The 14,893-nt window shown below is 41.8% G+C and overlaps 1 protein-coding gene across 1 annotated transcript in view; it reads left to right on the top strand.

Annotated features, from left to right (window-relative positions):
• CRKL (CRK like proto-oncogene, adaptor protein) overlaps positions 1-14,893 on the top strand; it is a 36,244-nt gene that overhangs the window by 1,714 nt on the left and 19,637 nt on the right. The window contains exon 2 of the mRNA XM_005612370.4: positions 10,019-10,484. Within this exon, the coding sequence (XP_005612427.1) occupies positions 10,019-10,484 (466 nt within the window). The remainder of the gene's footprint in view (positions 1-10,018; positions 10,485-14,893) is intronic.

The raw sequence follows: 14,893 nt of genomic DNA, 5'->3' as shown, positions 1-14,893 counted from the left end.
CGTTTGGAATAAGCCAGACACGTCCTTTTTTATAATAAATTAATTACAAAATGTTAAAAGAAGGTTCATTGGCTTCAGCGGGAACATTTTTTTGAAATTGTTATTTTTTAGTTTCCCCCCAAGATGGACCATTAATAAGCTAGAAATTAATTGGTTAAATTCCAAGGAGGAATAAGGCTATAGTGTTACTAAGGGAAATTTTTGAATGACACTTATCTTAATTCTATCCTATTTCAATTTGAGATGTCCTTTTTGTATTAACTCTAATGATTTAATATCTGTTTTAAAGTTAAGAACCCAAAGTGATACTGAGCATCAAGCATCCTCTTTTCTAAGTAAAATGCATTGTTTTGTTTGATTATTTGCTTTAATTTGCCTTAATCAGTATTCTATCAGAGGTTTCTTTTATTTGAACTATACCAAATTTGAGCCGAAAAAATTGCCTCGAATTTTGCAAATAAAAGATATTTCTTTGCTCCCACAACTAGAAGGACCTGCAACTAAGATATACAACTATGTACGGGGGGTTTGGGAAGATAAAGCAGAAAATAAAAAAAAGAAGAAGAAAGATATTTCTTTGCCTAATTTGTTTCTTAAGCATCTATTTAAAAGGACAGGATGCTAATAAAGATTTTTCAGAATGAGATGTTTCTGACTTTATGCATTTGCTAACAAGATACTACTCTGAGCTTTAAACATTGAAAGCTATTATAATTAATTAAGGAGCACCCACTGGGTGCCTAAGTGTTGCTTCTGTGGAATGGAGATAGAGAGGAAACAAAGCCATGACAGTTATTATGACTAGAAGATTAACTGCTGAACTAAATGGACTTTAAAAACTGGGAGAAAGTGATTATAAATCAAATACTGTGTAACAAAGGCGTAGACATCAAGAATCTGATTGGTGAAACCTCTAGGTCCCCAAAGATACTGGTAATTGGAGTCAACTTTGAGCACAATGTAATTCCAATATAAGGAGAATTATATTGGAGAGAATTTTAGAACCCACTGTAATGAGATTTTTAATATGTTTACTTTCCTGACTTGCGGAGGTGCGTTATAGCATTAATTTGAGGCATTTATTAAGCCATATTGTGTGCAGGGCATTGTGCTTGCTTTGACGTGACAGGTACTGTAATACAGCTGTTTGAAAAAGTGTGAGTAAGTGGCTTGATTCCCTTCTAAAGGGACAAAAAGGGATATGCTGCAGTGGCTTCCCAGTACCCACAAAAATGACTCCAAATTTTCCATACATGCATCTTCCCAGGCAGCAGATGTACCTCTCTGACTTTGATGCCTGTCCTCGCCCCCTCTCGTCCTTCTTTTAGTGCAGCCTCACTAAGCCACTCACTCATTCCCTGGTAGCCATTCCTACGCAGCTACTCACAGCTTTGTACCTTTGCTCAGGCTGTTGGCTCTTCATTGACTGCCTAACTCCACTCCTCACCAATGAAATCCTACCTGTTGTTCCAGGCCCCTGACAAATAATGGGGCCTTTCCCTGACCCTCTCCCTCACATTCAGCTTTAATTGTCTTCCTGCCCCCCATGTTGCTGTAATTTAGTTTTTAATTTTCCCTGGTATCTTGGAGGGCGATTGCAATGCTGGCTGAATTAGATCCTGACTGTGTTTACTTTGTTATACTGAGTCTTTGGATTGCCTCTAAATTCATGGATTTGGAACTTAGGAATTTAAATTTCAGGAAAGCCTGAAATTCATGGGTTTGGTTTGAAATGTTATTAGCCTTTGTAGAAAACTAGAGGCTAAAAAAGCCTTGGCCAGATGCAAAAGTCAACATAATACTTCTTCACACCCCAAACAGGATAAATTAAGTTGTTTAGCTTTAAAAAGTTTCATGCCTCTTGGCTAATAGTTCATTTTGCTTAGTGAGTGGTCATAGATGTATGACTTCCTTAGAGTTTAAGTACTGGTGCTTGTTCTAATCTCATCTTTTTTATCACAATGCTCCTTAACTTTTAATTTTTTATTAAAATATTTACAAGAGAATTATATCCCAGTGATAGGTACTGGGAAAGATGGGTGACAGATATACTTTCTCCATGATGGAACTTATATTTTAGTGGAGGAGGCAGACCAAAAAGTAGAGAAGTAAATAAAATAGTTATAAGATTAATAAATGCTATGAATGAAATAGACCTAGGCTGAGGGAATATACTAGAAGGGACCTACCTGAGGTAGTGTGGTCAGAGAAAGCATGAAGGATAGAGAAGCAGCAGGCCTCGGGAAGGCTTGGGCTAAAAGGAAGGTGAGAGCCTTCCACGCACAGGTAAGAGCTTACTCAAAGTCCTGAGGTGAGAAAGACAGTCAGTGTGTTGGGAGTGTGGTTCTTAAAGAAGGGGGTCATATAAGAAGAGTTTGAAGATATGATGGTCAAGGCAAAGAAATTGGATTTTATTTAAAGCGCGGTGGGTGCTGTGGACGGAATTTGAAGCAGGGGAGTGACCTGGGACTGTTACTGTAATCCAGGTGTAAAATGATGACTGATTACGTGTACATCATAGGTCATATAGATATGTAGACTGACATAGAGCTGTGGCTTGGAGGTGCCTATTTTGATGTTTCTGATGGTGGGGGGATGATGAGAGAAGAGAAAGGAAGAAACAGGTGACTTGGTATATTTATTTGTAACTTTGAGTACTCTAGGTTTATCTTATTAATTGCTTTTTGCGTTTGTGGTATTCCTTAGTGGATTTTTTTTTTTTTTTTAAGATTTTATTTTTTCCTTTTTCTCCCCAAAGCCCCCCAGTACATAGTTGTATATTCTTCGTTGTGGGTCCTTCTAGTTGTAGCATGTGGGACGCTGCCTCAGCGTGGTTTGATGAGCAGTGCCATGTCCGTGCCCAGGATTTGAACCAACGAAACACTGGGCCGCCTGCAGCGGAGCGCACAGACTTAACCACTCGGCCACGGGGCCAGCCCCCCCTTAGTGGATTTTAAGTTTAACCCCCGAAAGGCATCATATCAGGTGGCTTTTGTTGATTTTGAATGACCCTAAAGGATTCTCTTTCTGCACATGGGTGTAATTTTTATATTACAAATCATTTGGTAAATCCTGTGGTGGTTTTCACCTCCATTTTATTTGAGTATAAATCTTCTTAAGATTCTGTTTATTAAGTTACCTTTAGTAGGTAAGCGCTAGTGTTTTTTTATTTAATAGAGGCTATTTCCTGTTTAACAAGAGAAGGTTTCAGGTTTCCGAGTGGATTATTTAGATATGAAATACTTTTTCCCATGGTTTAGAAACTTGAAAGTGTTTTGCATAGTTTGCTTGGCTTATAAAATTTTCCAGTTTTGGCTTATGTAGCTATGTGAAGGCTAGGAGGAAAATTATGAGAAGTAAAAATTTAAAAACAAGCAGGGGCCGGCCCCGTGGCCACGTGATTAAGTTTGCGCGCTCCACTGCGGCGGCCCAGGGTTTCCCTGGTTCGGATCCTGGGCGCGGACATGGCACCGCTCGTCCAGCCACGTTGAGGTGGCGTCCCACATGCCACAACTGGAAGGACCTGCAACTAGGATATATAACTATGTTCGGGGGGAATTTGGGGAGAAAAAAAAAAAAAAGATTGGCAACAGTTGTTAGCTCAGGTGCCAATCTTTAAAAAATAAATAAATAAATAAATAAAATGAAATAAAAACTGAAGCAAATTGAGCCTTAGAGAAAATTGTTTTTTGCTCAACATTCGTAGCATATCACACGTACCTGGAAGCATGGATCTAACATTGAATCAACATTCCCTGTCATGCTCTTGCGGAGCTTACTGGTTACTGGGATTTTTTAAAAGGCCGTTTCCATGCTATCTAATATGGTAATATTAGATAATTAATATGGTAAAGTAGGCTGTGGGAGAACGGAGAAAGGATGCTCAGCCTAAGCTAAGTGCCCAGAGGAGGACCTTCACACCTGTGAAGCAGAAACCAAGCCTTGCGTGGACCAGAGGATGTCACAGGCAGCACGGTCACACCTCCTCCCACATCCCCTGTTGTAAATATTTAAGGGAACTCAAATCTGGACTTTTATAATTAGGAGTAGGGGAGAAGGATTACCGATAGTTTTGATTATCCTAGAATTTAGCACATAAATAAACCTTTGCATTTCTTCTTATCAGTAGTTTAAATCACCTGAATTCAGCTCAGATGAGATACAAGAATATTGTCATCATGCTGGCAGTGGAAGCTTGCCCGGTTAAGAGTTGTGTTCCCATGGCATGTAATGTACTCGTAGCCGTTTGATCTGTGACTTTTCTTGTTTAAGACTCAAAATTCAGAATTTTTTACCCAAGAAAGAATTTTCCCTTTGATCTGAACAGTTAGACTAGATTATTTCTAAGGTTCCTTCAGACTAAAATATTTTAGTTCTTTATAATAAGTAAAAGGGGGCAGTGCTTATTAGTGGGAGTTCAGATTATCCTAGAGTCTGAGCTAAGATCATAAGTTAAGGTGGGGCCACCAGGCATGTGGCAGCTAGTCTGGAATGATGGCTAAGAGTGCTTGTGAAGCAGTGGTGAGGTGAAGAGGCTTGGATGGCACACCAAGCGGCACGCAGGATTTGTCTGTATAACAGAATTAAACCAGGTTTAGGGAATTGGAGTGCTGAAGCTTTTGTGTTTTCAAGAGGAAAAAAGGATAGAAATAGGAATGGGAAATGCTTCTCTGTGTCTTTGGCATTTTAGTTTTATTGGTAGGGATTTTAATATATTGATGCCTACGCTATACCAAAGTCCAATCTGGGAGTAAACCATGGTTCTAGACTTTGAGAAGCTCAGTATATTGAACAAATTAAAATAGAATACCATGGGAGCTTAAAAGAAAGGATGATCATCTAAGAGGTCAGGGAAGGATTGAAAGAGGAGGCGCTCTTTTAACTGATTCTTGAAGGATGAGAACAAGTAGATGAGGTAGAAAAGGTGGTGGCAGTACCTGTCAGGAAAGGCAGAGAATGGTAATTATTGTGATTGATGGGCAGCAGCTAATGTAATTTAATGCTGAATTGTAAAGGGCCTCCTGTGCTTTGTAAATGAATTTAACAGTGGGAGCCATCTAGAGTTTTTAAGAGAGTATTGTCATGGTCAGTTTTGCTTTTTAGAAACTGCTCTGGTATGGGACTGGGTAGGGAGAGAGAGAGTCTGGAGTGTAGGACTAATTAAGGGCTGTTACAGGAGAAGGGATTGTGAGAAGCTGAACTAATATCAAATGTGTTGGAAATGTAAAGTGGAAACTGACAGCCTTCACTTGGCTATTGCATGTAGAAGATGAGGGAAGAGGTATAATTTCAGGGATGCTTGAATGGTGCCTTTAATGAAGAGAAGAGAAAGGATCAGGGTGAGGGAGGTGATTGTTTACAACACGGAAGCCAGGTGATGTTTAGCAATCTGATGGGTTTGTTATTGAGAAAAGAGTTGAGGCCTAAATATACAGATTTGGGAGTCTAAGCTTAGATGGTATCCCCAGAATGAGTATAATGGGAATAAGCAGAGGAGCTGTGGAAGGAGGTGGACAGGCAGCGACAGACATAGAAGGAGAGCACAGGGGTGGAAGGGAGAGGTCCTCAGTATTCAGTGCCACTGAGTCATGAAGAAAGGATTACCTTACCTAAAAGGAGTTTCACTAGAGAGGTACTTAGTCTTCTTGGAATTGATTCTTTTACCAGCTGTTTTGCTTTCCAACTTTTTATCGTGAAGTATTTCATACATACGAGAGAATATGTATAGACATGTATACAATTTTTAAAAATCTTCAATATCCAGCTACCCCCTTTAAAAAAGCAGAACATCACCAGTACCTTTGAGACTCTCTCCCACCAGAAGCTGATTGTTTTACTACTTTAGCATGAATAAGGAGATTTTAAGCTTAGAAGGTATTAACACTCAGATTTAAAGAACATGTTTTTTTTTTTTTTTTAAAGATTGGCACCTGAGCTAACAACTGTTGCCACTCTTCTTTGTCCGCCCCCCCCCCCCCCGCGCTTATTCTCCCCTAGTCCCCTCAGTACGTAGTTGTGTATTTTTAGTTGTGGGTCCTCCTAGTTGTGGCATGTGGGGCGCCGCCTCAACATGGCCTAATGAGCGGTGCCATGTCCGCGCCCAGGATCCGAACCAGTGAAACCCTGGGCTGCCAAAGGCGGAGCACACGAACTTAACCACTTGGCCACGGGGCAGCCCCTAAAGAAAATGTTTTATCTATGGTTTATACATGAAAGTGAGAATGCTTTTAACCAAAAGAAGAGAGGTTCATTGTTGTTAGCTAAGAAAAGCCAGTTACCAGTTAGTCATCCAGGCCCTGCTACTCAATGTACCATGGACCATAGACACATGAGAAGGAGAAGCATGGGTCTAATGTGTTTGAAGGGGCTTGGAAAACTCTTAGTATGTAAACTTTAAAAGGGGAGTTGATGGGTGCTATTTACAGTCTTGATCAAGGAATAAACTGTGAAATGATTGAGAAATGATGAATTGTCCTACTCTTATGTTTCATATTTCTTTGGGGAATGGGGCCTAACCGAAAGGGCAAGCATATCTGACCTGTCATCATGGTTTCGTCCCTACAGTGGAACTCATATGTAATTTGCAGGGGATTTTGATAAATACGTGAGTTGAGAACATGGGGTGGAAGGCTTTGAATTTATGTCAGGAATGTGGCCTGAGAGATTGATTTTTATGTCACATTCAGGGATATATGTGCATGTACTGAGTCAGAACGTGAACCCCAAGGTCGTGATAGCAATATAGTGGTGGAGAAAGTATAAGCTACCTTCCATCTTTATGAGATTTGTACACACCCCCCTCACCTGGGGAGAGTTGATAGTGGAAAAGTCCTCTCTGGCTCCTTTAACCCAGTTATCTAGACCAGGAATCAGCAAACTTTCAGTGTAGGGCCAGATAGTAAGTATTTTAAGCTTTGTGGTCCGTACAGTCTGTCACAACTACTCAGTTATGTCCTTATAGTGCAAAAGCAGTCATAGATAATACGTAAGTGAATGGGCTTAGCTGTTTTCTAACAAACATTATTTACAAAACTATGTGGTAGGCCCTGTGGCCTACAGGCCGTAGTTTGTGGAACCTTAGGCTAGACTCACAGGTAGTTTTTGTAGAGTGTACTGGAGCTAAGAATGGTTATTACATTTTTAAAGGGTTGTGTAAGAATAGGAAAAATATACGACAGAGGCCATATGTAGCCCTCAGAGGCTCAAACGTGCACTGGCCCTTCAAGTTTGCCAACCTCTGGAGGGCGTCACCACCAAAGCTCCTGGTCTCTGCTTGTGGAAACCAGCTCTGTGCCCTGTGAGCTGTGGGGAAGCTGGGGAACGGAGCGTTTGGACCTTTGGGCCTCTAGTCGTTTTCTGATGCAGAACCAAAATATATAAGCATGTCTTCCACAAAATCTTTCAACTTCACAGGGGTAGTCTTCAGGTTGTTGTGCATCACCTGCTTGCCTGTTCTCCTGAGTCTTAGCAGACGCGCTCCTTCCTTTGAGTGCTCCTTGACCCCTCACCTTCTGTCGTGATACACATTAATTCCACTTTGTGCTCTCGTTTTGCCTTCCAGTCTCTGCTTCTACTCAATTGGCAGTCTGTTGAGAGCAGGAACTTGGTTTTAATTAATTGTTTGTCCCTCACGTTCTTGGTACATAGTAAGGCCAGTGGATACCTGGGTAAATGGATTACTAGTGTTAATCCCCACTGAAGCTATAGTAGTGTCCTGACAGTCTGTGTTGTAGAACTAACTGCTTTTTCCTTTTCACTGTACAAACAGTAAAATACCCTTGGATGGGGTCTGAGATGAACCAGTTGTACTCTTAGTAAAGTATCTGAGACTTATGAACTACAACCCAAACTTTTCACAGACTCTCTATGGCCCTTGAAATAGGAACAGAGGTGTACTTTAAAGGGGGTGGGGAGCTAATTGGATGCTCGGTGCTAGTCAGGAACTGTCGTGAACATTTCACACACATTGTGACGTGACTACTCATACACCTGAAAGGTGCAGGGTTTATCCTTGAGGTTGACTAGCTTAGAGGTTATGGCAAGGACTCTGGGACCTTACTGCTTGAGTGCAAATCTAACTCCTGCTTTGGCTTCCTCATCTGTAAAGTGGGGATAATAACAGCATCTACCTCACAGGATTGCTGTGAGGATTAAATAATTTAATGTCTGCACACAGTGCCTGGCACATGTCGTAAGTGTCAGCTATTACTGTTGCTCCTACTACTCCTGCTCTCTCTTTTTTAGATATATTGATATTAAGCAGTTTTCCCCTTAGTTATCAGGTTGTTAATAAGGTCTTTGAGGTTTTAAATCAAGCTCTAGATCACCGTGGTATTCTGACTATTGTGAAGTTAGTCATTTACATTGACAAGATGTAAGTTTTGCCAAATTATGAAGACTACCTTTTGTAAAGTAGTGTGGCAGTATGTATCAAGGGCTGTGAACATGTTCCTATTCTTTAATCTGGGAATCCAGGCTCTACAAAAAATCTAACATAGGGAAAATATGCTCAAAAGAATTTGTGACATTGGTGATTAAATAGGAGGAAGAAAAACCACATATCCAGAAAGACAGGGATGCTTCATTGCAGCCGGCTCACAGAATGAAATGTTGGCTGGCTGTAAAAGTGATCGTGAAGACCAGTGATGTGAGGAGATGCCTGTGGTGTGATGTTAGGCAGAAAAACTGCCGCAGGCATACACAAAACTCTCTTTTAAGAAAGCTATAAACTCGGCTCTTGGGAGGGGAGAAGAAGGGAAGAAGAATTGTAGTTACGTTAGGGTAGGCACTATGGGATTTTTTTCTCTCGTTTTCCTTTTTTTTTGTGTGCTGAATGTTGTAATCTGGTGACACTTTATAAAGGAAACTTTAAAATACTTCAACGTAGGAAAACCTGTCCTTACATGAAATAACTCTTTAGATCATTTTTTGGGGGAAAGAAAGAAAGAGAATGGCCATGAGCTAATTAAAGATAAAACAAATTGGAAACCATAGTCAGTGGGAAGGCATATCCTATCCTGGCATACTCCCTCGGGACTGCTCTAGGACTGAGCGGACCCTGGTGATGGTCCTGCAGGCTGTCACCTCCTGAAGAGTCGCAGGCTCTTTGGATGAAGCCCATGGTTTGTTAATCTGCTGTAGATTCTATGCTTCAGAAAAGTTGGAGGGGGGGGAAGGCTAATGGTAAAATAGTTTTTTCCAAAACTTGGTGTATTTGCAACTTTTCAGAACATTTCTTAGGTGAAGAGAGACCTCTATACTTCTTTTGCAGAAGTGTTATTCAGATGAGGTGTTGCTGGAGAGCAGGGGCTGTGCTTTTATAACTGACTCCGGGAGCGCATCCTACAGCGTACAAGGCAAAAACATGTTGAATCTGTGAGCGCAACAAAGGGTGTGGTGGTGTCTGTGGACTGATGCTTAGATGAATGCTCTTGCCTGTGAGTTTTGCAATGAAAACTTTCACGTTTTCATTTTGGTGCTCAGATGTGATTCCTGTACAAGATGCAATATGGGTCTTAATTTTTTTTTTTTTAACTTGGCAAGTGTATGAACCCTTTTCTGGTTTGTATATTTTGAGGGACACAGACAGAGGCCTTTGTCATCTCTCTGGGTGCACAAGGAGCTTTCCTGTGCAGGGTGCATGCCATAGATTAGGACCAGGAGGAAGAGGGTGTGGTGGAACGTAGCTACTGAACTTATTCCAGATTTTAAAAATAAATTCAGACCAGGTATCTCTGTGTGTAAACAAAAGGTTCCTATAAGAGAGATATGGGGTGTGTGTGTGTGTGTGTGTGTGTGTGTATGTGTATACACTCGACATGTGATTTAAAAAGGCAAATTGAGGATATTAACTTCTGTTGCAACACAAACAACAGAAAGTAAAACAGTGTGACAGAACCTTCTTAATTGAGAATATGGAGGGAAATAATTTGTTATAGAGGAGAATGGTTTATTAAAAAGTTTGAAACACTTGTGTTATAGAGTGAGATTTTTCTCTTAATTTTCTTTCTCTCTTAAGGTATCCGAGCCCACCAATGGGATCTGTATCAGCACCCAGCCTGCCTACAGCAGAAGAAAATCTGGAATATGTACGGACTCTCTATGATTTTCCTGGGAATGATGCCGAAGACCTGCCCTTTAAGAAGGGTGAGATCCTGGTGATAATAGAGAAGCCTGAAGAACAGTGGTGGAGTGCCCGGAACAAAGATGGCCGGGTTGGGATGATTCCCGTCCCTTATGTTGAAAAGCTCGTGAGATCCTCACCACACGGAAAGCATGGAAATAGGAATTCCAACAGTTACGGGATCCCAGAACCTGCTCATGCATATGCTCAACCTCAGACCACAACTCCTCTACCTGCAGTTTCCACTACTCCTGGGGCAGCGATCAACCCTTTGCCATCCACACAGAACGGACCTGTCTTTGCAAAAGCAATCCAGAAACGAGTACCCTGTGCTTATGACAAGACTGCCTTGGCATTAGAGGTAAAATCCACTAAGGCTAGTGTTTTGGGTCCTTTGACATTCGGTTTTCGTTTTTAGTTTTAATGTTTCTGCAAAGTAATGACTCCTCATTTAAGGTTATATTCATGGGAATAAGAGAACTGGGTGATTTTGGAAGATCCACCGTGAGTGTTCCGCATGATTTTTTTTTGTCTTTTCCTATTCCTTTTTTTTTTTTTTCTTGAGGAAGATTAGCCCTGAGCTAACATCTGCTGCCAAGCCTCCTCTTTTTGCTGAGGAAGACTGGCGCTGAGCTAACATTCATGCCCATCTTCCTCTACTTTACTTTACTTTTTACTTTACTCTACTTTACTTTTCCATCTTCCTTTACTTTATATGTGGGATGCCTGCCACAGCCCGGCTCGACAATGCATAGGTCTGCACCCGGGATCCGAACTGGCAAACCCTGGGCCGCCAAAGCAGAATGTGCAAACTTAACCGGTGCGCCACCAGGCTGCCCCTCCTATTCGTTTTTTCTCCCAAATTCTCAGCCTGCATGCTCTTTTCTGTTCCCAGAGCCTCATAAAGTTAGTCTCACAGTAGTTGGTTTTCTTTCCAATAAGGAAAGAAAGGTTAAGACACCCATGATCTAGAGATAGACTCAACATACAGACACATAGCCACTTGTATAGTTCCATGTTTCTAACACTGTGATCAGTTGAGGAGAAATATAAATAAATGTCTTAGAATTCCTCTTCAGCTAGGCAGAGGAATACTAATTAAATATCTCAGACTTTACTTACTAGAGATTTTGTAAATTATAGTAGCATGAAATAGAACTTGAACATTTTAATTGCCAAGTCATGTTCTTCTAACTAAACATTAACTACCTTTTCAAAAAAAGACTCTTGGAAAGCTTAGCATATTACGGTGGCTTGCCAAAATACAAAGGAGTCCTGAAGACCAATGTTGATGCACCTTTTGGGAGGGGTAAAGCTGTGTATCACAGAAGGTAGAAGTTTGGTGAGACCTCTGTTAAGTCCAGAGTGACCACCCGGTGGTGGGCCTGGGGAGAGAAAGGACAGAAGGATCTGAAAAATAAAGTAGATTTAAAAATTTTATATTTTTAGAGCAGTCCCATATATTTTTTGTGGTGGTGTTTTTTACTGAGGTAGTGCCTAAATGTTGTATCAGAACATGGGATTTGGTGCCAGATTCCCAGCTCTTGCATTTATTGATACCTTGTGAACCACAAACTACAATGTAAGTAAATATCATTATAATATGATTACAGTTGAATACTCTTTCTTAGTATTTTCAAATTGCACGTATGTCAGAGAAACAGATTAAGTTAGTGATTGTTCTCTGTGTATTCACCCCATGGTCAAAGTAGGACAGGTTTGGGTGACAGCCTGGGTACATGGCAGAAGGATAAAGCCTGTTGCTTCCAAAAAGCAAAACTTAACCTACAAAACAGGCTGTCCACAGATGAAAGCTAGTGATAATTTTTGTGTGTGTGTTTCCATTGTTTATCCTCAGTTTTCTCTGGGCCAGCAGTAATATCTGAGTGAACTGCACCTGAAGATTTGTTTCAGAGTCCGTGGTTACTTCCCCCTCTCGTGTTGGCTGTAAGGAAAGAGTGAGCATCTGAGGCTAGTAGTAGGGACCAGGGTCTGAGGAGAGTCTGGGTGCTTTCATACTTCCAGGGGAAGATCAGGGAAGAAACCAGAAGAAGCTGCTTCCACGAACCGAGCCTGGCTGAGGAGGCCTTCCGGCTTTTTCATTCCACACACACCTGCCCCTGCATAGGCACATGTCTCTGAGCTAGTTCACACCTCAGTGTTCTAAAATAGCATGGAGTGTTCTGGGCTCCAAATACCTTTCAGTTTGCATAGTGGTTTCAGCCTTTTGAGGCATTTTCACATCTGTGGTCTCATCATAGGAAGAGGGTGTTAGGATTCAGAGTTTGTGTGACTTGCGTGTGTTAAGCAGCTGATTGTCTACACACCAGGGTGAGAACCTTGGGGGTTGAGGTTCCCAGTCAGAATTCCAAGCTCCATAAAGGAAGTCAGCGGGGCTGGCTCCGTGGCTGAGTGGCTAAGTTCGCGCCCTCCTCTTCGGCGGCCCAGGATTTTGCTGGTTCGAATCCTCACTGCGGACATGGCACCACTCATCAAGCCATGCTGAGGTGGCATCCCACATGCCACAACTAGAAGGACCCACAACTAAAATATACAACTATGTACTGAATGGCTTTGGGATAAAAAGGAAAAAGTAAAATCTTTGGTAAAAAAAAAAGGAAGTCAGGAACTGGGTTCTTATCCAAGCTAGGGTTTAAAGCTTCACTCCATTTAGGATGCTTACCTGTCAACCTCGGTCTAAGACGTGCTATTTAGAAACCCCTATCTCTGGGTGTTCCTTGGAGTGTACACAGGGAGTTATAGAGAGGAACACCAGGTACCGTAGAGGGGATCACTTAGAGCTTGGTGAGTGGATATGTAGGTAGATGCCTTAAACCAGGATGAGGAGAAAGCCTGGTTAATGATGCATATTTTAAGATGACCCGGGTATCTGGCCATTGCGCAGCTCTCCTAGTCTCTCAGACCCCAGAGAGAGGCCTCCACACCTGAGCCTCCTCATGACACTTATCCAGCCATGTAAGCCTGGTCAAAGGCTCGCTTTGGTGCTTCACCAAGAGAGTGTTAGTGGGACCCGAGAAATAGACCTTTGCCAAATTCCACTTAATGGTATGTCTCCTTCTGTATGTTTAAATGAGACTTTCAGCTGTAGAAGTACATATTTTTATGAATTATGTTACTTTCTAAAACTTAGAATAGTGGTGCCTGTCTGATCTTGTTAAAAACAACTCTCTTGGGACTGCTGCAATTAGGTTACCAGGAGAAGTATAAAAATTAAAATGAGAAAGGTGAGACAAGTAGGACAAAATGTGCCAGTAATTGAAGCTTCGTTATTCCCCTTGCGGTGGTATTACAGAGAACGGTGATGGCTTAGGTGAACTTTATTTCTTGAATTATTTCACAAGGGTTTTTTTCCATAAAACTTGGTTTCCAAAAGAACATTCCTGCAGGTATTATAAAAACAAGTCTGTGTTTACCCACTTTCCTCTCTTGCTCACCTCTTTTCAAGAAGCAAGTTGATCCATGGGATTTGATTTGAAAATGAACACTTGGTATCTGTGTAAGGTGAATCGTGGGGAGTCTCCCCACTCCTTTAAAACAGCAGAGCTCTGCCATGCCCTTGGTGTAGTAGGGCCGGAAGGGCTCCTGGGAAGCAGAACATTCTCAGGTTGAGGGAAGTGATCTGGCCCTTTCCAAAAGTAGATCATTGGTCAGAAGAGAATGTTTGGAGCTAGGCTCCTATTGTTACACAATACCTGTGGCCAAAGTTGCATTGTTCTCTGACACAGTGGGGAAGCAAGATGGTTAGGGAAAGATCATAGGCCTGCATTCAAGTCCTGGCTTTTCCTAGTGTGATTTTGGGCAAGTTGCTTAAATTCTCTGAGCCTAAAAGGCAGTCAGCTCCGCAGGTTGATATGAGTTTGCTCATTAATCATCCATTCGTGCAATTAACCCGTGAGGGGTGCCTTGTAGGGTCCTGCTACCAAAGAGTTTACCAACTAGCGAAAATAGAGACAGAAACCAGCAGTGTATAAGTGCTCTGATAACACAGAGTAGGAGGGAGAGTGGGGATGGGGGTAGGAGATGGAAGTGTGGGTGGGTATTGGTCTGGGAAGGCTTCCTGGAGGAGGTGACCCTTGAACTGAGTTTTGAGGGATGAATAGAAGTTAGCTGGGTGAAGTTGGGAAGAAGACATTCCTGGCCGTGGGAAGAGCTTGCGTGAACAAGACTAACACCACTGAGTAGCTGCAGGTTAGTAGGAGCACAGGGTATGTTGGGCAAAGAGCAAAAGTGGCAAGAGACAAAGCCAAGGCAGTGGGTTGTTACCATACCACCAAAGGGCTAGGCTGAGGAGATTACCAGTTTTCTTGTGTTGCCTTCATTGAGGCATAAAATAGCCAATTTCTCACAATTGGTGGAGGTTCTGAAATTTGTGGGCAATTCACCTTTTCACTGATTGATTTTTAAATAATTTAGAGCAAGTGCGTGAGTCTCCCTGTAGAAATGTTGTTCTCACACACTCATATTCCAGTATACTTAACTGACTAGAAAAGAAAGGGAAGAAACTTCTTAGCACCTTCAGAACTGTACTTAACTCTGGATATACACACCCATGAGTATTTATTGTGTGAAAATTTGTATCCTCGTGTCTATGTGGAGCTTCAGTGGAGCATGCCCCTGTGGTATGGGTTAAGAAAACAGTTGGTGATATGAGGTAGGGGTCTGTGGTAATCAACGTCAGTGGAACAGAGGCTGTGTAGGAAGAATAACAGTTTCTCGGGCTGCAGATGAGGCTTAAAGTGATTCAGGATG

The sequence above is a fragment of the Equus caballus genome, chromosome 8, assembly GCF_041296265.1.
Source record: "Equus caballus isolate H_3958 breed thoroughbred chromosome 8, TB-T2T, whole genome shotgun sequence".
Taxonomy (NCBI): Eukaryota; Metazoa; Chordata; class Mammalia; order Perissodactyla; family Equidae; genus Equus; species Equus caballus.
Note: the sequence above shows the minus strand (reverse complement) of the source record. Positions and strands in the feature narration are given on the sequence as shown.